The 24,507-nt window shown below is 37.2% G+C and overlaps 1 protein-coding gene across 6 annotated transcripts in view; it reads left to right on the forward strand.

Moving 5' to 3' along the window:
• PRTG (protogenin) overlaps positions 1-24,507 on the forward strand; it is a 142,614-nt gene that overhangs the window by 57,289 nt on the left and 60,818 nt on the right. For 5 of the 6 annotated variants that reach the window (XR_014059483.1, XM_081510236.1, XM_081510240.1 and 2 more), the window contains 6 exons: positions 16,770-16,914; positions 18,975-19,114; positions 20,612-20,749; positions 21,006-21,164; positions 21,782-21,941; positions 22,745-22,992. Coding sequence is in view for 5 of the 6 variants with exons in the window: in XM_081510236.1 (XP_081366362.1) it covers positions 16,770-16,914; positions 18,975-19,114; positions 20,612-20,749; positions 21,006-21,164; positions 21,782-21,941; positions 22,745-22,992 (990 nt within the window). In the remaining variant the exon portion in view is untranslated. The remainder of the gene's footprint in view (positions 1-16,769; positions 16,915-18,974; positions 19,115-20,611; positions 20,750-21,005; positions 21,165-21,781; positions 21,942-22,744; positions 22,993-24,507) is intronic. The other variant, XM_081510237.1, reaches the window with a different exon arrangement.

Consider the following 24,507-nt stretch of genomic DNA (forward strand, 5'->3'; position numbering starts at 1 on the left):
CCCATTTACATTTAAGGTAATTATTGATAAGTATGATCCCGTTGCCATTTACTTTGTTATTTTGAGTTCGTGTTGAAACATCCTTTCTGTGTTTCCTGTTTAGAGAAGATCCTTTAGCATTTGTTGGAGAGCTGGTTTGGTGGTGCTGAATTCCCTCAGCTCTTGCTTGTCTGTAAAGCTTTTGAATTCTCCTTCATATCTGAATGAGATCCTTGCTGGGTACAGTAATCTGGGTTGTAGATTATTCTCTTTCATTACTTTAAGTATGTCCTGCCATTCCCTTCTAGCCTGAAGGGTTTCTATTGAAAGATCAGCTGTTATCCTTATGGGGATCCCCTTGTGTGTTATTTGTTGTTTTTCCCTTGCTGCTTTTAATATTTGTTCTTTGTGTTTGATCTTTGTTAATTTGATTAATATGTGTCTTGGGGTGTTTCGCCTTGGGTTTATCCTGTTTGGAACTCTCTGGGTTTCTTGGACTTCTGTGACTATTTCTTTCCTCATTTTAGGGAAATTTTCAACTATTATCTCCTCGAGTATTTTTTCATGGCTTTTCCTTTTATCTTCTTCTTCTGGGACTCCTATGATTCGAATGTTGGGGCGTTTCATATTGTCCCAGAGGTCCCTGAGGTTTTCCTCATTTCTTTTGATTCTTTTTTCTTTTTTCCTCTCTGCTTCGTTTATTTCCATCATTCTATCTTCTACCTCACTTATCCTATCTTCTGCTTCCGTTATTCTACTGTTGGTTCCCTCCAGAGTGTCTTTTATCTCCTTTATTTCATTATTCATTCTATATTGACTCCTTTTTATTTCTTCTAAGTCCTTGATAAACATTTCTTGCGTCTTCTCAATCCTTGTCTCCAGGCTATTTATCTGTAACTCCATTTTGCTTTCAAGATTTTGGATCATTTTTATTATCATTATTCTAAATTCTTTTTCAGATAGATTCCCTATCTCCTCCTCTTTTGTTTGGTTTTGTGGGCATTTCTCATTTTCCTTTACTTGCTGAGTATTTCTCTGCCTTTTCATCTTGTTTAGATTGCTGTGTTAGGCGTGGCCCTTCTGTATTCTGGTAGTATGAAGTTCCTCTTTATTGTGGAGGTTCCTCACTGTGGGTGGGGTTGGACAGGTGGCTTGTCAAGGCTTCCTGGGTGGGGGAGCTTGTGTCGGTGTTCTGGTGGGTGGAGCTGGATTTCTGCTCTCTGGAGTGCAATGGAGTGACCAGTATTAATTTTTGAGATGTCTATGGATTTGGTGTGCCTCTGGGCAGCCTGTATATTGATGCTCAGGGCTATGTTCCTGCGTTGCTGAAGAATTTGCGTGGTATGTCTTGCTCTGGAAGTTATTGGCTCTTGGGTGGAGCTTGGTTTCACTGTATATGTGGAGGCTATTGGATGGTCTCTTATTATTTAATGTTTCCCCTGGCTTTCAGTCTTATTCTTGCAGTAGCCTCAAGACTTCTCCATCCATACAGCATCAATAATAAAACTTTTAGGTTAATGGTGAAAAGATTCTCCACAGTGAGGGATACCCAGAAAGGTTCGCTGAGTTACATGGAGAGATGAGGTGAGGGGCGGGGTTGAGGTGACCAGGAGGGGAAGAGGGAAATTCAAATGAGGAGAGAGCAATCTAGCCAGTAAGCACTTCCCTCTGTGCTTTCCACAGTCTGGAACCCTCAGAGTGGTTCACAGAGATACATAGAGAGGGGGGAGGAAGGTAATAGAGGTGAGCATGAGTAGAAAGGGAGGAATCAAGAGGGGAGAGAGAGATCTGGGCAGTATCCTGTTCCTGAAGTGTTCTCCGGTACCCAGAACACCCTCAGAGATTCACAGAATTGGGTTGAGAAGAGAAGGAGGAGGGTAGGAGATAGAGGTTCCCTGGGGGAGAAGAAAGAGCATCAATAGGGGGAGAGAGTAATCAGGCCAGTGATCACACTCCTGAGTAAAAATGGGTCCTAAAGATTGGGTTCTTAAATGTACAAAACTGATATCAAATATGTAAAACAAAGATTAAAAATCAAGGGTAGAGGTTAGACTCTTATAAAACTTACAATATAAAAAAAAGAAGAAAAAAAGGAAACAGTGTAAAAAGAAAAAAAACAGTAAAACAGTAAAAAAAGTAAAACAGGAAAAAAACAGTAAAAAAAAGAAAACACAAAAGGCATAAGATATATGTATGCAGTTTGCTTCAAAAATAGGGGTTTTTCTTTTTTTGCAAGTTAATAGTGGGTTATGAAAATGAAAGTTAAAGGTGTAATAGAGGACTTGAAGAAAAAGGAAAGAAGAGAAAAAAAAATTTTTTTTAATTAAAAAAAAAATAGTAAAAAAATATATATCCCAGACTTTCTCTGGCGCTATTGTGAGCAGTGTGGGGACTGCTCAGTTTCAGATAGATCCTTGTTCTTGCTTATACTTTTCAAGATCTATAGGTCCCTTTCAATGCAGTCGGTATTAACTACAGGGATTTTAATCTGTTGGCCTGTCACTTCCAAGACGCTTCCCTCTGTTTATTTGGCTTCTGTTTGGAGGTCTCTTCAGTATCTAATTTCCGCCCTCTTTTGAAGATAATGCGCTCTTTGTGGATGCCTGACGTCCTCTACCAGCCTTCAGAAGTAGTTTTGTGAAGTTTGCTCAGCATTCAGATGTTCTTTCGCTAAATTTGTGGAGGAGAGAGTGGTCTCCCCGTCCTATTCCTCCGCCATCTTAGCCCCGCCTCCTCCTTATTTCTGACAAAGGAGGCAAGAATATACAATGGGGCAAAGACAGCCTCTTCAATAAATGGTGCTGGGAAAATTGGACAGCTACATGTAAAAGAATGAAATTAGAACACTTCCTAACCCCATACACAAAGATAGACTAAAAATGGATTAAAGACCTAAATGTAAGACCAGAAACTATAAAACTCTTAGAGGAAAACATAGGCAGAACACTCGATGACATAAATCAAAGCAAGATCCTCTATGACGCACCTCCTAGAGTAATGGAAATAAAAACAAAAATAAACAAGTGGGACCTGATTAAACTTAAAAGCTTTTTCACAGCAAAGGAAACTATAAGCAAGTTGAGAAGATAACCCTCAGAGTGGGAGAAAATAATAGCAAATGAAACAACTGACAAAGGATTAATTTCCAAAATATACAAGTAGCTCATACAACTCAATGCTAGAAAAACAAACAACCCAATCAAAAAGTGGGAGAAGGCCCTAAACAGACATTTCTCCAAAAACATACAGATGGCTAACAAATGCATGAAAAGATGCTCAACATCACTCATTATTAGAGAAATGCAAATCAAATCTATAATGAGATATCACCCCATACTGGTCAGAATGGCCCTCATCAAAAAGTCTACAAACAATAAATGCTGGAGAGGGTGTGAAGAAGAGGGAATGCTCTTGCACTGTTGGTGGGAATGTAAATTGATACAGCCACTATGGAAGACAGTATGGAGATTCCTTTAAAAACTAGGAAAAAAACATATGACCCAGCAATCTCACTCTAGGCATATATCCTGAGGAAACCAGTGTTGAAAGAGACACATGTATCCCGTTGTTCATTGCAGCATTATTTACAATAGCTAGACCATGGAAGCAACCTAGATGTCCATTGACAGATGAATGTATAAAGAAGTTGTGATACATATACACAATGGAATATTACTCAGCCACAAAAAGGAGCATATTTGAGTCAGTTCTGATGAGGTAGATGAACCTAGAAACTATTATACAGAGTAAAGTGAGTCAGAAAGAGAAAGATTAATATCGTATTCTAACACACATTACGGAATATAGAAAAATGGTACTGAAGAATATATTTATAGGGCAGCAGTGGAGAAACAGACTTAGAGAATAGACTTATGGACATGGGGAGAGGGGAGGAGAGGGTAAGATGTATGAAAAGAGTAATGTGGAAACTTACATTGCCATATGTAAAATAGATAGCCAATGGGAATTTGCTGTATGGCTCAGGTAACTCGAAACAGGGGCTCTGTATCAATCTAGCGGGGTGGGATGGGGAGGGAAGTGAGAGGGAGGTTTAAAAGGCAGGGGATATGTGTATATCTATGGCTGATTCAGGTTGAGGGAAGAGAGAGGGAGGTTCAAAAGGGAGGGGATATGTGTATATCTATGGCTGATTCATGTTGAGGTTTGATAGAAAACAACAGAATTCTGTAAAGCAATTATCCTTCAATAAAAAATAAATTAAAAAAAAAAAAGAATTCTCCAAAGTTACTGATTGGTGACTTAGAACCATGGAAACAGCAAGAAGTGTTTGAACATGACTGCTGGCCACCATGCCTTGGCACTTAGGACTCCCCAAGGAGAGGTGGGGCACTGACAACCGATACATTCGTTGACCAGTTGAGACTCTAGATGCTCTGGCTGCTGTGCAGTATGAGAACCACCAGCGTAAATCCTGTGTTCAGATTCTCACCAACTGAAGTATTTCCTGTTTAGTGACAGAATATTTTAAATGTAATTTACACAAGAAAATTATATTTTCTTACACTAGGGAATAGTTCCTGAACTTATGAGTTGTCATTCCAGATTGTGTATTCATAATTTTGGGGCTTCCCTGGTGGTTCAGCAGTAAAGAATTCGCTTGCAGTGCAGGAGACAAGGGTTCAATCTCTGGGTCAGGAAGAGACCCTAGAGAAGAAAATGGCAACCCACTCCAATATTCTTGCCTGGGAAATCTGATAGATAGAAGAGCCTGGTGGCTACAGTCCATGGGGTCTCAAAGAGTCGGACATGACTGAATGACAGCAATAATTTACAATTTTTAATTGGTTTTAAAATCAACCTGTGTTAAGTATTTCATTCATTGGAACTTCCATTCTTTGTAACATGTATTAAGTTATTTCATTCATTGCAACTCAAGAAGCATAAATAGCATGTTAGTTTAATATTATAGTCATACATTTCCATGGTGGAAACATGAATACGTTGCTTTCTGTTGTTCTTCAAATAAAACTTCGAAGAACATTTTCCTCTTAGCATTTTTTTTCCTCTTAGCATTTCTGATCCTTTTTCTCTGACTATAAATCATAGAAGCAAATGCTTAAGTAGACAGGTGAAGAGGAGGAAATCACAAATAAAATAGGCACTTACATTTATTGTGTTTGCAAGGTTGTTTTTGAGGATGGTGCATGTTTCTTGAGACCTTGTTTCTTGCCTGTTTTATAGAGCTCTGGCCTCTTAACAGCACTGTTTTAATGACTTCTTGTGGGGCTCTTGGTTTATGTTAGCACTGACTATGAAGGGAAGAAAGAGGTCAGGTTTCACAAGGAGGCTGTAGACTTGTAAAATCATGCCCAACTGGTAGAAATGAAGTCCACTTCAAGGAGAAAGAGATTTGCATAACACAAGATATTTTGCCATATAAATAAGTGCACGATGTTTTGATGATGCCTAAAACAGTTTGGTAAACGTGTGTGTTGGGAGGGGGGATTCTAACACTCATTTTAAAGGATCTATTCATTTACTCAGCTTAATACCACAGTTAAAAAGTTAAAATAGAAAAATATTTGCTGAGAAACAAAGTTTGGCTATCATGATATATGATATTTGTGCATGCTTTTCTGAAGTTTCTAAGTTTTGATTCAAATTTTTATGTAATTTCTCTTTTTATTGAAAAGTAATTTTTATTCAGATGTTCTTTTTCTCATTGTTTTTCACATTGAAGACACTGACTAGGGAGGGAATCAAACATCCGTATAGGTGATAGCTACCCAAAGAATGATAAGCTCAAAGTACTAAAACGGCAGATAAAAATTAAGAATGAGGGATCTTTTTTTTGGCCGCACTGCATGTCATGCAGAATCTTAGTTTCCTGACCAGGAATTGAAAGTTTACCTCCCTACAGGAGAAGCTCAGAGTTTTAACCACTGGACTTCAATGGAAGTTCCAGGATGAACCATTTTATCAGGCAGTGGAGCAGTACTAGAAAATTTATGCAAATTCCTGTTTCAAGCCATTCACCATAAAACTGTTAGTCGTGTCTGACTCTTTGTGGCCCCATGGACTGTAGCCCACAAGACTCCTCTGTCCATGGAGTTCTCCAGGCAAGAATACTGCAGTGGGTTGCCATTCCCTCATCCAAGGGATCTTCCTGACCCAGGGGTTGAACCCAGCTCTCTCACAGTGCAGGCAGTTTCTTTTACTGTTGGAGTCACACATACAAAGTTTATTTTAAATGTCATTTCTTTTTAAAAATTATATGATTTTGTAGGAAAAAATAAAAGTACAAAGTACATAATTTATAGAGATCCTCTTGTAATATAGCCCTTAGTATTTCATCATTGAAGTAGAGGATTTTATCCTCTTTAAATAATTTGTCTATTCACATTAAAAATGAGAAAATTATTTCTATTTCTCTACACTTTATATATACTTTTTTGTAAAAACTACATAGTCTGGCTTAGTAGAAAAAAAGAAAAAATTAAATCTTAGACTATCTCTACCTTTGTTAGGGCTTTAAAATTTATTTTATTGTATAATGGCTGTTAGCATCCTTTGTTTGGCTTTAAGTTATCATTCTGGAAGCAAAACCAGTGTATTCATAGCAAGATATCCTCTGTCCTATGCTTTCATAATATTCCATTATTTTCATAATATTTATCACAGTTTGAAATTGCTATATACTTGAATAGTGTATAGACAAAAGTCCGTCTAGTCAAAGCTATGGTTTTTCCAGTAGTCATATATGGATGTGAGAGTTGGGCCATAAAGAAGGCTGAGTGCCGAAAAATGGATGCTTTTGAATTGTGGTGTTGGAGAAGACTCTTGAGAGTCCCTTGGACTGCAAGGAGATCCAGCCAGTCAATCTTAAAGGAAATCAGTCCTGAATATTCATTGGAAGGACTGATGCTGGAGTTGAAGCTCCAAAACTTTGGCCATCTGATGCAAAGAACTGACTCATTAGAAAAGACCCTCATGCTGGGAAAGAATTGAAGGCAGGCGGAGAAGGGGGTGACAGAGAATGAGATGGTTGGATGCCATCACCGACTTGATGCACAGGAGTTTGAGCAAGCTCCAGGAGTTGGTGATGGACAGGGAAGCCTGGCATGCTGCAGTCCATGGGGTTGCAAAGAGTTGGATGCGACTGAGAGACTGAACTGAAGTGAGCTGCATAGTAATTTTAGTTAAATCTCTCTCCATTGCTAGACAAAGATCCTTGAGGGTAGAGCCTTAGTATTGTTCATCATTGGATCCTTGACATGTTGAACATTCTAGGCACAGAATAAACAACTGTTGATGAATGAATGAATGAATTTAGAAAAGATTACTTTAGTCTAAAATTGTTCTAAAATAAGTATGATTAAAACCCTTTTAGGGATTAGGGATGCAGTTAATGTGGCCCATTATTTTATGAATAATTGCATGATTCAAAGCCTGTCAGCATGGGTTAACTATACATTAAATAAATGGTTTGATTATAAATATAATGGGCTTGATGTTAACATGTGATTCATAGAGATTAACTTCTTTGTGTCTTAGTAATAATGTGTATCTTTAATAGCAGAAATATTCACTTTTTTATATAACTATTTTACATTGACTATTTAAATACTGTTGCATGCTTACCACATAAATAGTTTGGGAGTAACTGGTGCCAAATTAATTCTTTGGGAGAGGGGTTAAAAGCTAGCTGACAGATCTCTTTTTGAGAATGTCCCCAGTCAAAAAGAATTAAAAATATATAGTTGATATAAAGAAAAAGATCAGTTCCTTTCAAAGTAACAAAGATATACACATACATTCAGTTTTTCTAGTAAGTAGGCTAAGCTGTTTAAAGATTTAGAAAGAGAGTTTCTAGGACAGTGCTTTTGGACAGTATTTAAAATTGAATTATTTTTAGTGAGTTTGTGTTGTTCATGGTGGTTTTAGCGGTAATGGATGGTCTTATAGGAGTGTTTAATAGATGGAAGCCACATGTGAGTCAGTTGCAGCCCATATGAAACACTGATGAATGTCTGGAGGATGTTTTTGAAAGGGAAAGAGGGAAAATGAGAGCAGGGAGACCAGATAAGAGACTGTTATAGTGATTCCCGGAGAAGGCAATGGCACCCCACTCCAGTACTCTTGCCTGGAAAATCCCATGGATGGAGGAGCCTGGTAGGCCACAGTCCGTGGGGTCGCTAAGAATTGGACACGACTTCACTTTCACTTTCACTTTTCCCTTTCATGCACTGGAGAAGGAAATGGCAACCCACTCCAGTATTCTTGCCTGGAGAATCCCAGGGACGATGGAGCCTTGTGGGCTGCCGTCTATGGGGTCGCACAGAGTCGGACACGACTGAAGCGACTTAGCAGTAGCAGCAGCATGGTGATTCCATTGAGAGATGTTAGGACAGGGATGGATGTTTAGGGGTTAAAGTCAGTGGGAAACAGTGACTGAAGAGAGTGCAGGAGGAGTCGGTAGCTCAGGTGAATTGCTGCACAGTGGTGTAACAGACTGAGGCAGAGATATAGGCTGGGAGGAAAGAAGATGATTTCATTATGGACATGGTGAGTTTGAAGTATGTTTTGTAAATTCTAGGTGAAGGTGTCCAGTAGGCAGTAGCAGCCACGATGAACTGAGCATGATGAACTAAGCTGGAGATATGTTTTGGGAACTCTGCAGCAACAGGTGGATGTAGTTGAAAACTGAAATTGGGTGTGATCACCCAAGAAGAATGTGGAGAGAGAAGAGAATAGAGAATCTTAGAAGGGAGAAGGGTAGGAGGAGGAGTCAGAGAAATAGGAGTGCATAGTGTCATAGACACTGTTTCAATAAAATAATAGGGGAAGAAGGCAGATTGAATATGTGAGGCCTCGAATCAGAGAGGGAGAAGGGGAGACAGCTAGAACTGACTGTTTTTTAGAGAATTTGATGCCATGGGGAAGAGAGAGAGTGGGTAGCTGCTTGAGGGATTCATGGTGTAAGAGAGGCCTGGAGTTTTGTTCTCTTTGTGTTTTCAGTTTGGAAGGAACTTAATCACTTTTATAAGCTGAAGGAAAAAGTTGGGAGAAGAGTTTAAATATACAGGAGAGAAAAATAAAAACCACAAATATATCAGATTCCCAGAGGTGAAGGCAGAGGATGGGATTGTCACGCAGATGATGATGTTGTTCAGTCGCTCAGTTGTGTCCAACTCTTTGAGACCTCCTGGACTGCAGCATGCCAGTCTTCCCTGTTCACCGTCTCCTGGAGCTCGCTCAAGCTCATGTCCATTGAGTTGGTGATGCCATCCAACCATGTCATCCTCTGTCGTCCCCTTCTCCTCCTGCCTTCAATCTTTCTCGGCATCAGGGTCTTTTCTAATGAGTCAGCTCTTTGAATAGGTGGCCAAAGTATTGGAGCTTCATTCAGCTTTAGCAGGTACTTCCAATGAATATTCAGGGTTGATTTCCTTTAGGATGGACTGGTTTGATCTCCTTGCAGTCCAGGGCCTCTCAAGAGTCTTTTCTAACACCACAGTTCAAAATCATCAATTCTTTGGCACTCAGACTGTTTTATGGTCCAACTCTTGCATCTGTACATGACTACTAGAAAAACCATATCTCTGATTGTATGTCACCCAGATGGAAGAGTTGCAGAAAGAAAAAGGGAACTTATTTTTATGATTTAGTCACATTTGCCTCTTCCTGTTCAGTCTGAGAGGTACTGATGAAAGTCCCAGGGAATATCTGGCTTGGTTTTCTCTAGGCAAAATCTATTTTGCCAGCAAGTTGGTTCAAAAGAGACCAAGAAGTTAGACATGTTAAGTATAAAGGTGTTTTTGAGGATTAAAAAATAAAGTCTTTATTCAGTACTTGTTTCATAACTTGCTGCAAACCAGAGTGAGATCAAGAAATACTGTTACTTGATGGATGTATTAACTAACCTTATTATGGTAATCATTTCCAATATATAGATGTATCAGACCTCCAGCTTACACAGTATTGTATACCTTAAACTTATACAATGCTATTCATCAATTGTATCTCAATAAAGCTGGAGGTAGGAGGGGAAAAAAAAACCACCTTAAAGATTGCCTAGGGCTGGGGTGGGCAGGGGAGGGGAAATTAGGGATTTATAACTGAAGGATATAAAATTTTGAAGTGAGGAAAATATTCTAAAATTGATTTTGGGGATGGTCATGGACTTCGTGAATACACTAAAACCCATTGAATTGTATACTTTAAATAGGTGAATATAAATTGAATTTTACACTTTAAATGGGTGTAAATCACATGCAGTGTGAATTAGAGTTCAGTAAACCTGTCTTCCCCACAGACACTGCCAAAAATAAACAAATACCTATGCTGTGTTACAGGATACATCCATTTATCTTTTAGTTCTCAGACTTCTGAAACTCCAAAATTCTAGCCCATTTGACCTAAAGTCAAAGTTACTTTGGTTTTTATAGTTAAAAAAGCTTAGGGATTTCATAGACTCATATATCTGGGAAAGAAAGGGAATTGTTCAAAAAAAGGTAGTGGTTTGGAGGCATCATATTGTTTGATTGGTTAGATGGGATTCAGATAAAAAATACTCAGTTACCTAAGTGGTTGGAGGGAAATTACTCAGAGCGACAGAGTGACTATTTTTATTCTTAGTACTCACAACACGATAAAAAGTTTTATAATATAGATAGCCCTACTATATTGATTTTTTTAATTTTTATAAAAATCCTTTAATAGAGGAAGTATAAATTTTTGTCTCCAAAATATGATACCAGTAAAGTATCAGGGATTGTTTAGAGTTAGAGCACACAAAATAATAAGAAGCGTTACCCTATTCTAATATTATGCCTTGGTATTTGTACCTGGGAAACTCCCTACATTACTGTTTATTTTGCTTTAAGACCTAATAGAATTAGTTCACTTCAGTTGCTCAGTCGTGTTGGACTCTTTGCGACCCCATGGACTGCAGCACGCCAGGCTTCCCTGTCCTGCACGAACTCCTGGAGCTTGCTCAAACTCATGTCCATTGAGTTGGTGATGCCATCCAACCATCTCATCCTCTGTCATCCTCTTCTCCTCCTGCCTTCAATCTTGCCCCAAATCAGGGTCTTTTCTAATGAGTCAGCTTTTCACATCAGGTGGACAAAGTATTGGAGCTTCAGCTTCAGCATCAGTCCTTCCAATGAATATTCAGGACTGATTTCCTTTAGGATAGACTGGTTGGATCTCCTTGCAGTCCAAGGGACTCTCAAGAGTCTTCTCCAATACCACAGTTCAAACGCATCTATTCTTCAGAGCTCAGCTTTCTTTATAGTCCAACTCTCACATCCATACATGACTACTGGGAAAACCATAGGTTTGACTAGATGGACCTTTGTTGGTAAAGTAATGTCTCTGCTATTTAATATGCTGTCTAGGTTGGTTGGTAAAGTAATGTCTCTGCTATTTAATATGCTGTCTAGGTTGGTCACAGCTTTTCTTCCAAGGATCAGGCATCTTTTAATTTCATGGCTGCAGTCACCATCTGCAGTGATTTTGGATCCAAAGAAAATAAAGTGTCTCACTGTTTCCATTGTTTGCCCATCATTTGCCATGAAGTGATGGGACCAGATGCCATGATCTTAGTTTTCTGAATGTTGAACTTTAAGCCAATATTGCACTCTCCTCTTTCACTTTCATCAAAAGGCTCTTTACTTTCTGCCATAAGGGTGGTGTCATCTGCATATCTGAGGTTATTGATATTTCTCCCAGCAATCTTGATTCCAGCTTGTGCTTCATCCAGCCCAGTGTTTCTCATGATGTACTCTGCATATAAGTTAAATAAGCAGGGTGACAATATACAGCCTTGACATATTCCTTTCCTGACTTGGAACCAATCTGTTGTTCCATGTCTGGTTCTAACTGTTGCTTCTTGACCTGCATACCGATTTCTCAAGAGTCAGGTAAGGTGGTCTGGTATTCCCATCTCTTTCAGAATTTTCCACAGTTTGTTGTGATCCACACAGTCAAAGGCTTTGACATAGTCAATAAAGCAGAAGTAGATGTTCTTCTGGAACTCTCTTGCTTTTTTGATGACCCAACAGATGTTAGCAATATGATCTCTGGTTCCTCTGCCTTTTCTAAATCCAGCTTGAACATCTGGAAGTTCATGGTTCACGTACTGTTGAAGCCTGGCTTGGAGAATTTTGAGCATTACTTTGCTAGCATGTGAGATGAGTGCAGTTGTGCTGTTTGAACATTCTTTGGCATTGCCTTTCTCTGGGATTGGAATTAAAACTGACCTTTTCTAGTCCTATGGCCACTGCTGAATTTTCCAGATTTGCTGGCATGTTGAATGCAACACTTGCACAGCATCATCTTTCAGGATTTGAAATAGCTCAACTGGAATTCCATCACCTTTACTAGCTTTGTTCTTAGTGATGCTTCCTAAGGCCCGCTTGACTTCACATTCCAGGATATGTGGCTCTAGGTGAGTAATGACACCATTGTGGTTATCTGGGTCTTAAGATCTTTTTTGTATAGTTCTTCTGTGTATTCTTGCCACCTTTTGTTAATATCTTCTGCTTCTGTTAGGTCCATACTGTTTCTGTCATTTATTGTGCACATCTTTGCATGGAATGTTCCCTTGATTTCTCTAGATTCTTGAAGAGATCTTTAGTCGTTTCCATTCTGTTGTTTCCCTCTTTTATTTTTTTTTTTTGCATTGATCACTGATGAAGGCTTTCTTATCTCTCCTTACTATTCTTTGGAACTCTGCATTCACATGGGTATATCTTTCATTTTCTCCTTTGCCTTTAACCTCTCTTCTTTCTCAGCTACTTGTAAGGCTTCCTCACGCAACCATTTTGCCTTTGTTTTTCTTGGGGATGGTCTTGAACAATGCCTCCTGTACAATGTCACAAACCTCTGTCTATAGTTCTTCAGGCACTCTGTCCATCAGATTTAATCCCTTGAATCTATTTGTCACTTCCACTGTATAATCATAAGGGATTTGATTAGGTCATAGTTGGATGATCTAGTGGTTTTCCCTACTTTCTTCAATTTAATCTAAATTTTGCAATAAGGAGTTCATGATCTGAGCCACAGTCAGCTCCCAGTCTTGTTTTTGCTAATGGTATAGAGCTTCTCCATCTTTAGCTGCAAAGAATATAATCAATCTGATATTGGTATTGACCATGTGTAGAGTCATCTCTTGTGTTGTTGGAAGAGGATGTTTGCTATGACCAGTGTGTTCTCATGGCAAAACTGTTAGCTTTTGCACTGCTTCATTTTGTACTCTTAAGGCCAAACTGAAGGCCTGTTACTCTAGGTATCTCTTGACTTCCTACTTTTGCATTCCAGTCCTCTATGATGGAAAGGACATCTTTTTTTGGTGTTAGTTCCAGAAGATCTTGTAGGTCATCATAGAACCATTCAACTTCAGCTTCTTCAGCATTAGTGGTTCGGTATAGACTTGGATTACTGTGGTTTTGAATGTTTTGCCTTGGAAGTGAACCGAGATCATTGTGTCATTTTTGAGATTGCACCCAAGTACTGCATTTCAGACTCTTTTGTTGACTATAATGGCTACTCCCATTTTTTCTAAGGGATTCTTGCCCACAGTAGTAGATATAATGGTCATCTGAGCTAAATTCAACCATTCCAGTCTATTTTAGTTCACTGATTGCTAGAATGCTGATGTTCACTCTTGCCATCTCTTGTTTGACCATTTCCAATTTGCCTTGATTCATGGACCTAACATTCCAGGTTCCTACACAATACTGTTCTTTACAGCATCGGACTTTATTTCCATCACCCATCACATCCACAACTGGGTGTTGTTTTTGCCTTGGCTCCATCTCTTCATTCTTTCTGGAGTTATTTCTCCACTCTTCTCCAGTAGCCTACTGGGCACTTACTGAGCAGGGGAGTTCATCTTTCAGTGTCATATATTTTTGCCTTTTTATATTGTTCATAGGGTTCTCAAGGCAAGAATGCTGAACTGGTTTGCCATTCCCTTCTCCAGTGGACCACGTTTTGTCAGAACTCTCCACCATGACCCATCCATCTTGGGGTAGAATTAGAGAACATTTAAAAAATTTCAGTTTAATTGAACAGGTATTGTTTTAGTGCCAAGTCTGTACCATTCACCGACTCAAGGGATCCTGCAAAGTTATGACCCACTACTTGTCCTTATTGAGCTCACAATGTGGAATGGGAGACAGTCTTGTAAATATGTGACTATAATACTGTGGGATAAAAGTAGCAATAAAGGTCTTCATTCTATAGGAGTTTTATAGAAGAAAAAAGTCAGGAACAGCTTCCCAAAGGGTGAGACAAGAGAACTAGGTTTTAAGTGATAATAGGATTTCGTCAGGTAGACAAAAGGATCTACAATATTTGAAAGAGAAGGAAAGCTTATATATTGTTCAGAGGTGTGAAATACGGTATATTCAGAGAATTATAAATAGTTCAGTGTCTGTGAGACATAATTTCAAGGGGTTGAATACAAAGTGATAGAATTTTTTAGGGACTAAATAATTCATCAGTAACACAGATCAAATTTGTCTTTTAAGACCATCACTCTGAAAGGTAACTCTGATATCAGGACAGATCTCACCTAAAGACACTCCTTCAAGACTTCCAGGCAGTTGGTGATGAGGACCTGAATCACAGAGAGAGTCCAGTGTTCTTGAATAGTGATCCTTAAACATTTTAGTCTCACTCTTTATATGCCTAAATCTTGAGGACTCCAAAGAGCTTTTGTTTAGGTAGGTTATATTTAACAATATTTTATTATTAGAAATTAAAACTGAAATTTTAAAAATATTAATTTTGAAATGAAAGCACTGATCAATTACATATTAAAATAGCACATTTAATGAAAAATAAGTGTTTTCCAAAAAATTGTAGTAAGATGAGTGACACTGTTTTACATTTGTCCAAATCTTTTTAATTAGCTTAGTAGAAGACAGTTGGATTCTCGCAGTGAATTAGCTTTGTAGCTTTATATCACCCATCATGTAGCTTCTGGAAGCACTATGTACTCAAGAGAAATGAAGGTGAAAAAGGCAAAGGATGATTATCATAAAAATGCTTTTAACCTTCTGAGTCTACTGACAATAGCAGTTTGAAAACCACTGTTTTGAAGTAGTAAGAATTTTTTGTTACATACACAAAATATTAATTTACCCCCACTCCATCCTTTTTGGAAGAAGATATTCCTAAGAGTATTTTCATTATTACTCACTGGCTTTGTTCTATACCTCTAAAGGCCCATGATCCATTTATTGCTAAATTGTATATATGCATATTTATTTTTTGAACTGGGGTTTGAGGATGGAGAGTGAGACTATTATTGTGGCCCTTTCTTTATATCCTGGAAGACTTAGTAGAGGAAAGGCAAGCTACACTATTACCTGGAGTCTGGGCTCCATCAAAATGTAAAACTTGGAGGCTTGTCTAGACGAGTAAAGAAGAATTATCTCTAGAAAATATCAACATTTCAAAACTTAAGTCTAAAAATAGTGTCTTGAATCTGTGTGCGTTTATTCTTCAGACATATCATTTGTCTTCACTTTTTCCTCTCTCATTCTGCTCCATCAATACCAACTTCATTTTATTCCAAACATGGAGTGACATATCTGTGTCCAATAAAAGCCAAGTCTGTTTTCATTACAATATCTGCAGAATCTCTCTCTTCTCAGTGCCGCCACCCAGTTCTGTCATTTTTGTTTAAACAGCCTGTTGGTCTTTTGACTTAAGGCTCTTTTTCTTCAATCCATCCTAACAGTACCTGATTAATTTTCCCACACACTACTGTTACCATGATACTCCTTTGCTTGAAGCTTTTCAGTGATGCCTTATTTTGTACCATGGTACAAACCTGTTTATCTCTGTTCTCCTTCCACTCTGCCATGAACCTTTAATCTGATTTATTCTACAATAGTTAATCTGGCTGTTGCCTCACAATCCTGTGAACACAGGCTGCACATTTCTTACTTCTGTGCTTGCCTTCATGTTACTCCTTTCATCTGAAATGTCTTATTTTTCTCCTTCCATCTAAACCCAATAGATTCTTCAAAACTCAATTTAAAACCAGCCGCTGTTGGGACTTCTGTGATGGAACAGTGGATAATAATCCTTCTGCCATGTGGGAGACCCAAGGTTGATCCCTGGTCAGGGAATATCCCACATGCAACAGAGCAACTAAGCCTATGCATCACAGCTGTTGAGCCTGTGCTCTAGAGCCCAAAAGCTGCAACTACTGAGCCCGTTTGCTGCAATTAATTACTGAAGCCCACACACCCTAGAGCCTGTACTCTGCAACTAGAGAAGCCATCGCAATGAGAAGCCTATGCACTGCAGCAAAAAGTAGTCTCCACTCGCCACAACTAGAGAAAAGCCTGCACAAAAGCAACAAAGACCCAATACAGCCAAAAATGATAATAATAATAATTAATTAAAAAAACAATCCTTGTGAAAGTTTTTACCTGACTAGTCTGTCTTTATTGATTTGCTTGTCTTCTGAAATACACTAGTATTTTGAGATTTGTACTGCACAGCTTAGTTTATCATTATCTACCATTAATAATTGCTGTTTTTTGTTTCAGTTATGTTCATTTTTTTCTGAAATCTAAGTTTCTTGAGAATTTCATTTTGGGAAAGACTAAACTCCTTTAGCAGGGTAACTGCCCAGTGGTTTTTCTAAAATTATCTTTTAATATCTCTTTGTGCTTGTTGAGTTGACCTTATGTCAGAGCAGAAGTTCAAGCTTGATAAGTAATATCTAGCATAATTTTATTTCCAAGTATTATATAATAGTGCATATACTTATTCTGAATGTGAAAAACTTTATCTTATAGCTATTTCTGCATTTGAAGTTCAGCCAATTTCTATTGAGGTCCAAGAAGGTGGAGTTGCTAGATTTGCATGCAAGATTTCATCAAACCCTCCTGCAGCCATAACATGGGAATTAAATCGGACAACTCTATCTGTGACTATGGACAGGTAAATGCAGCTCTTGTCTTTGAAGATGATACAGAAGGACCAAAGATTTCATCATAAAACTGTATATGGAGAAAGATCACGGTGAAACTCATTTTTGTTTATGGTAGCCATAACTAATTTCTTAAAGACATTTCAAACTTAGGCGAAGAATTAGATCATCAGTCTCTGGTACATGGGGCATAGTTCCTGGCATCTTGGTTCAGATCAGAATTCAGATTCTCTAGTGCTTTGTTCTTTTCCTCAAACATCTTTTCCAACTATGGGACCCCCTGGGCACCTGGGTTGCAGCCCAAGAATTTGGGAAACTAAATTATACATTGACTACTGAGAATTGCAGTGCTATTTTAAGGGTTTAAGGGTTTCCCATATATGCAATAATGGTTGCTCACTTCCATCTTTGCCTACTGCTTAGCAGCCCCCTCTACACTACACACACACACACACACACACACACACACACACACAGTCACGTACACACACACACACACACACACACACAGAGTCACGTACATGCATGCATGCATGTACCTAGTGCTCTGAGGTGGTCAGAGTTTAGGGGTCAGGAACTTGGCAGCAACTTCAAAAGTTTGGTTCCTGTCCTAATGAGTAGCAATATTCCTTAGCAGACTCAAATTGCTTGCTGAAATGGTAAAGAGCACTAAGATGGACAAAGTTATTCAAGGAAGAGCTTTAAAAAAAATTTATATTCAGATAAATCTTGATGAATACCTAGATACTAATAGGCAAAAAGTCAGGAATTTGGAAAAAATCATACTAAGCTCTAGATTGTAAGTTTTAAATGTACTAAGTACTAAAAGTACTAATCATACTAAGCTCTAAATGTAAGTTATCATGTCAAGTGAGATTCTGTGTAAAATTACACCAATAGATTTCACAAGTCACATACAGCATAATTACTTACGTTTTAGAGAGTTATATCCCAAATGAAAACAGCTGAATCAAGCTGATATTTTTAATCTTGAAAGTATTGCATCTGGCATTTTAATTTTTTTTCCAATGGCTTTTTTATTTTTATTTTTTTATGGTTCTTAAATATATGTTTTTTTAATTTATTTATTTATCTGTTTTTTAACTTTACAATATTGTATTGGTTTTGCCATACATTGACATGAATCCGCCATGGGTGTACATGTGTTCCCCTTCCAGGACCCCCCTCCCACCTCCCTCCCCATCCCATCCCTCTGGGTCATCCCGGTGCACCAGCCCCGAGCACCCTGTATCATGCATTGAACCTGCACTGGCGATTTGTTTCACTTATGATAATTTACATGCTTCAGTGGCATTCTCCCATATCATCCCACCCTCGCCCTCTCCCATAGAGTCCAAAATACTGTTCTATACATCTGTGTCTCTTTTGCTGTCTTGCATACAGGGTTATCTTTACCGATTTACTAAATTCTATATATATGTGTTAGTATACTGTGTTGGTGTTTTTCTTTCTGGCTTACTTCACTCTGTATAATAGGCTCCAGTTTCATCCACCTCATTAGAACTGATTTGAATGTATTCTTTTTAATGGCTGGGTAATATTCCATTGTGTGTATGTACCACAGCTTCCTTATACATTTGTCTGCAGATGGACATGTAGGTTGCTTCCATATCCTGGCTATTAAAAACAGTGCTGTGATGTACTGTGGGGGTACACGTGTCTCTTTCAATTCTGGTTTCCTCGGTGTGTATGCCCAGCAGTGGGATTGCTGGATCATATGGCAGTTCTATTTCCAGTTTTTTGAGGAATCTCCACACTGTTCTCCATAGTGGCTGTACTAGTTTGCATTCCCACCAACAGTGTAATAGCAGTCCCTTTTCTCCACACCCTCTTGAGCATTTGTTGCTTGTAGACTTTTTGATAGCAGCCATTCTGACGGGCGTGAAATGGTACCTCATTGTGGTTTTGATTTGCATTTCTCTGATAATGAGTGATGTTGAGCATCTTTTCATATGTTTTAAAAGATTGAGTATATTAATTCTTACCATAGAATAAATGGTAAAATAGAATATAAAATCTACTACAAAGAGTTTAATCATGTTTCTTCTAGTGACAGGATAACTGCCCTGCCAACAGGAGTACTGCAGATATATGATGTTGACCAAAGGGATGCTGGAAATTACCGTTGTGTTGCTGCTACTATAGCCCACAGACGTAAAAGTATGGAGGCCTCTCTCACAGTGATTCCAGGTACCACATAGACGTTTATTTTTCAATTTTTAATTTGGCCCAGGTATTAACTTTCCTTCTCTGGCTAAACAGTATGCTCTAAAGTAGTACTTTAATTTCATTTAAATTTTATTGTAATCTAGTTGGAAAATGATCGTTTTTATATATTTAAGCAACCTTCTTCCTCCACCTTGTTTTATATGTTAATATCAACATCTTTAAGAAAGGCTGAATTTTTGTTTTATAAATACTTTTGTTTTTAAAATATAAAATGCAAAAAGGCTCAAAAAAGAATAATAATCATCTAGCTCTACCAAAATTTTCCATTGTCAATAAAAATGTATTTGGGTTTGGGTTTTTCGGTCTGTTGTTTTAGGAAAAATTATCATTTGTAGAAATGATGCATGCTTTATTATAAAAAGTAATGCCTATAAAAGTAAAATACATTTTTTACATTAAACAATGTGAAAAGTACAAAGATATGTTTTAAAATGTCCCTAGTCCATAGCCAGAGGTGATCATTGTTAACATTAAGTATATATAATTTCATGTATTTTGCCATACATGAATATAGTTAGAAGGGAAACTAGCTGGAGAGATGAATATGAAGAAATGTGTTTTATTAAAATGGAATTATAGATAGATGCTAGTTTTTTATTTTTAAATAATTAAATTTACTTGAATGTTGTGGGGGAAAATCCTGTCGTAAAGACAATGTTGAACTTCACATGAATGTTTACTCTTCACAAGAGATATTACTTCCTAAAAGATCCTTTAAGATTAAAATTTTTTTTTAAAACATCGAAACTGAAATTAAATTTTTAATGCCATGTTTTAATTTTAGGTGGTGTCTATTAGCTTCTTGGTGTGAAGCATAAAGACAAAAGCACTCTCTCACTTCTTCATTCTCCCCACTGTCACATAAATTCCTAACAAGATTAGTGAAAGTATTAAGTCAGTGTTTGAACCTCAATTAAAAGTGGATAATACAAAAACAACCTAAGTGTCCATCTACCAATGAATGAATAAATAAGATGTATCTTATCCATTTAATTAAGTATTTATTCTATTATTATTATTATTCAATAAACAGAAATGAAGTAGTGGTACATGGTACAACTTAAATGAACCTTAAACTAATGTTTAAATGAAAAGAAGCCAGTTCCGAAAGACCATGTAAGATGTGATTCCTTTTTTATTAAGTATCTGGAATAGGCAAACCCAGAGACAGAAAGTAAATCAGTGATTGTCAGGCTATGGGGAGCTTTGGGAGTGATTGCTGATAGAATGGAATTTGTTCTGGGGGTAATGAAAATGCTTTAAAATTGGTTATGGTAATAGTTGTACAACTCCAAAAGTACTAAAAACAGTTGAATTATACTTCAAATGGGTGAGTTATATCTCAATTAAGTTGTTTTAGAAAAGGAAAAAGTGAGTGACTTCAGAATAGATATTTTAATTCATTGATTATATCTTATTTATAATATTTTCTTATCTCCTGCCTTTTCCCTCTTAAAGGTAAGGAGTCTAAGTCCTTCCACACACCAACCATTGTAGCAGGTCCACAAAACATAACAACATCCCTTCATCAGACTGTTGTTTTAGAATGTGTGGCCACGGGAAATCCCAAACCAATCATTTCTTGGAGCCGTCTTGGTAAGTCTTCTGAGGAAAAAAAAAATCTTTTCCTTCAACTTTGTTCATACTAGTGAAATTGATAACATGTTTATATACAACACACGTTTGGCAGTTACATGGCTTTTAACTTTCTGGCATTACAGAGTGTAGACGAAAGGTTTTAGTATAGAAAATTTTAGACCTTTTGTGATAATGATTGTTTGGATAGTGATCTTCTGTCAAATTTTAGATCATATATTACAATGTTTTAACTCAAGTATTCTCTTTGAAATAGATCACAAGTCCATTGATGTCTTTAATACTCGGGTACTTGGAAACGGCAACCTCATGATATCTGACATCAGGCTGCAACATGCTGGAGTGTATGTTTGTCGGGCCACTACCCCAGGCACACGCAACTTTACAGTTGCCATGGCAGCTTTAACTGTATTGGGTATGTTTCCTTTCTTTCTGCAATTAGGAGAATCCTACATTTTAACACTTGCTGTTTTACCTCATAGCTTACTTCCACTTTTCTTTAATTCTGTAGCATTTATGTGAAAGTTGATATGAAATATTTTAATCCAGTGATGAATTTTAGGAGAAAATTAAAGCCTTGTGTTAAAATATGACTAGAATCACTCTGAAGTGTTCATCATGTTTGCTTTTATAACATCATGGTCCTTCTTAATTAAGCTTCCCTTTTATCTCCTCACCCACCTACAAATTCATATACACATTGACCAGTCTACATTTTTAATCTATTGCCTATGTGCACTCACAAGGGGCTGTATGTTGGACTTAGTTAAGTTAGGATCATGGCACACATATTTTTAGTGTGTTTGTATGTTTGGTGTCAATGGGGAAAGCCTGTGGGAAGTGGACATCTAACGGAGCAATGCAGAGGAAAGGCATCCAGAGAGAGAGATTTTAATAGATGCAGAGTACAGGCAGGAACTTAGAATGTCAGATATTTTCAGGGATGGGACTTGTATCCTTTGCTGTTCTCTTCCTTGACTGTCTGATTTGTGTTGGTACCACAAAAATATTTTCTTTTTTCTTTAAAAATAGCTCCTCCTTCATTTGTCGAGTGGCCAGAAAGTTTAACGAGGCCTCGAGCTGGTACTGCTCGATTTGTATGTCAGGCAGAAGGAATACCCTCACCCAAAATGTCATGGTTGAAAAACGGGAGGAAGATACATTCAAATGGTAGAATTAAAATGTACAACAGGTGGGCTAAGTCACTTTGCTGCTATTTTAGATAAAACATAATGATTTAGTAATTCTTATGTGAAATGGTTATAATTATAACATCAAATACCTAAATTGTTATTTTAAACTGAAGTAACAATAAGAAATTAACTTAAGACTATAATATCAGCATGCCAGAATCCTTTTGTATTTTATATGTGGATCATGGAAGTGGTAGACTATAATAAAATTTGGAACGGTTCTCCAGACCTGGCTTCTGGTCCTGGTAAGCTACCAGCTAAGTTATTAGCAGCATGTTAACCTTTTGGAGTCTCAGTTCCTTGCTCCATAAAGTGGGGAATTTAGAAGGAAATAATTAAGTCTCTAAGAATTCCTCTACAGTTCAAACTTAATGATTTTAAGAATTCATTTTTATTAGTGTAAATATGAATCTTCTTGTACCATTCTCATATGTTGAACAAAACTTCTGAACATTTTTATTGACCTGAAGTTTATGTAACATTGCAACATTATAGAAATTAGATGCTATTAATGGTTAATGTTAATATACTTAATATACTTCCTTAATAAAAGCCAAATTTAAAAAAAGAGATCAAGGTGTTGCCTCGAGCCAAAAGGATTTGGATATCACACATACTTATTTATATAGACTCAAAAAATAAGAGTAATTTTAAACAATTCATATAGGCTTTTCCTTAGTAGGGCTGGTTACACAGGTTGTTCTTAGTAACTTGTTATTTAAAATTTAGAGTGCACTTAGCATAACTTTATTTTTATGTCATCCTTAGATGTTTCATTGAAATAATTTTTTTCTTCCTTCAGTAAATTGGTAATTAACCAGATTATTCCTGAAGATGATGCTATTTATCAGTGCATGGCTGAGAACAGCCAAGGATCAATTTTATCTAGAGCTAGACTGACTGTAGTAATGTCAGAAGACAGACCCAGTGCTCCCTATAATGTGCATGCTGAAACCATGTCGAGTTCAGCCATCCTTTTAGCTTGGGAGAGGCCACTTTACAATTCAGACAAAGTCATCGCTTATTCTGTACACTACATGAAAGCAGAAGGTAAGCAATTTGAGAAGTATTTATTTTTAAGTGCTACTTAACTGTCATGGCTTTGTTTTCAATATAAATGATGTTTTACATATTCCACAAAATATTTTTGAAGTTCAGTGGCATTTACCTCTTTTAATAAAAATAATTACTATATGATCTGTGTAGCATTTTTTTTTGCTAAATTTTGTATTGTTGTATACTTTATGTGTATGTATGCCTGCTCAGTCACTTCAGTCTCATCTGACTCTTTGCAACCCTCTGGACTGTACAGCCTGCCAGGCTCCTCTGGTCATGGGATTCTTCAGGCAAGAATATTGGAATGGATTCTTTATGTGTTTAAGTGTAGTTTAAGATTTTCCTGTTTAGAAATAAGTACCATCTTTGCCTGCTCAAAAGTTAAAGTGGTGTACTTTACAAATTTCATTTCAGCCAAGATATCAATTCCTTAAGACTTAGTATACCAATTTAAGTATGCAATCACCTAGGAACAATGGTGTAACTACTTAATAAAATAAGGTGAACTCTAGTCACTGTAGCATGTTATTTTCAAGGGGAAAAGTAAACATTTTCAAATTCCCCGTAATGTAATTTTGTATATTTTGAATGTTTTCTGAAATCTCATAAAACTCTCTAAAAATTGAGCAGGACACTCTTTATTGATATCTCATTTATTATATAAAAGTAGAAATCAAATCGGTCTTAAAATTTTTATTCAGTTCCATATCTGGAATCTTTTTTATCCTCATATTTTCTTTTAGCAAAAAATGTAGAGGAAATGGAAAAGCTAGTTATAAATCGTAGAGATTTCACTATTGATTTCTCGTGGAAACCATAGCAGAGGTTTACAGAGTTTAGTTGTTTACACAAACAGTCTGCTTTTTATGCAGTAGACATTCCAAACACATTTCCAAGAATAGTGCTCTAATAAAATTGTCTGTAGAAACAGGTGGTTTGTTGTTGTTTGTTTTTTGTATTTTGAGGTAGTATTTTGAATTTAAATCAGAGGTCATAGTAGCAAGAAGAATGAAAATCTGATAACTAAGCATGTTGGAGTATGTTAATACCCTTTTTAGTGATTTAAGAAGGTAAAAGGAATGCTGGCTTTGGTGGAGACCACTCTTGTTCGCTATTATGGCTGTTTCATTAGAGCCTCCACATGCAGCTCAGTGGTCTATTCAGAGGCAGAACAAGGCTTTTTAATTTGAACTCAAGGACCTTGTTTGGTAGGTCAGAAATCGTACTATGCAGTTCCTAATTAACAAGCCATTAGCTAGTCTGTTGTGAAATGCCTGTAATCTTGTCTAATTAAAATGCTATCAAGTTAATTCAGAAATGTGGGAAAACTTAATAGTGGAATTTGCCTTCTCTTTTGTTTATAAATCCAGTGTGGAGAGAAGGGGCTCCATCCTTAGAGAGTTTTGATTAAGTTGACGTGCATTTACTGTGAATTGTTCACAAAGCACAGTAGCTGCCAGTGCTCTTGTTCCACTTTACAGGTTTGCTCTGTAGGAATTAAATCCCACA

Source organism: Giraffa tippelskirchi, chromosome 7, assembly GCF_054371585.1.
Source record: "Giraffa tippelskirchi isolate mGirTip1 chromosome 7, T2T-mGirTip1v1.2.pri, whole genome shotgun sequence".
Lineage (NCBI taxonomy): Eukaryota > Metazoa > Chordata > Mammalia > Artiodactyla > Giraffidae > Giraffa > Giraffa tippelskirchi.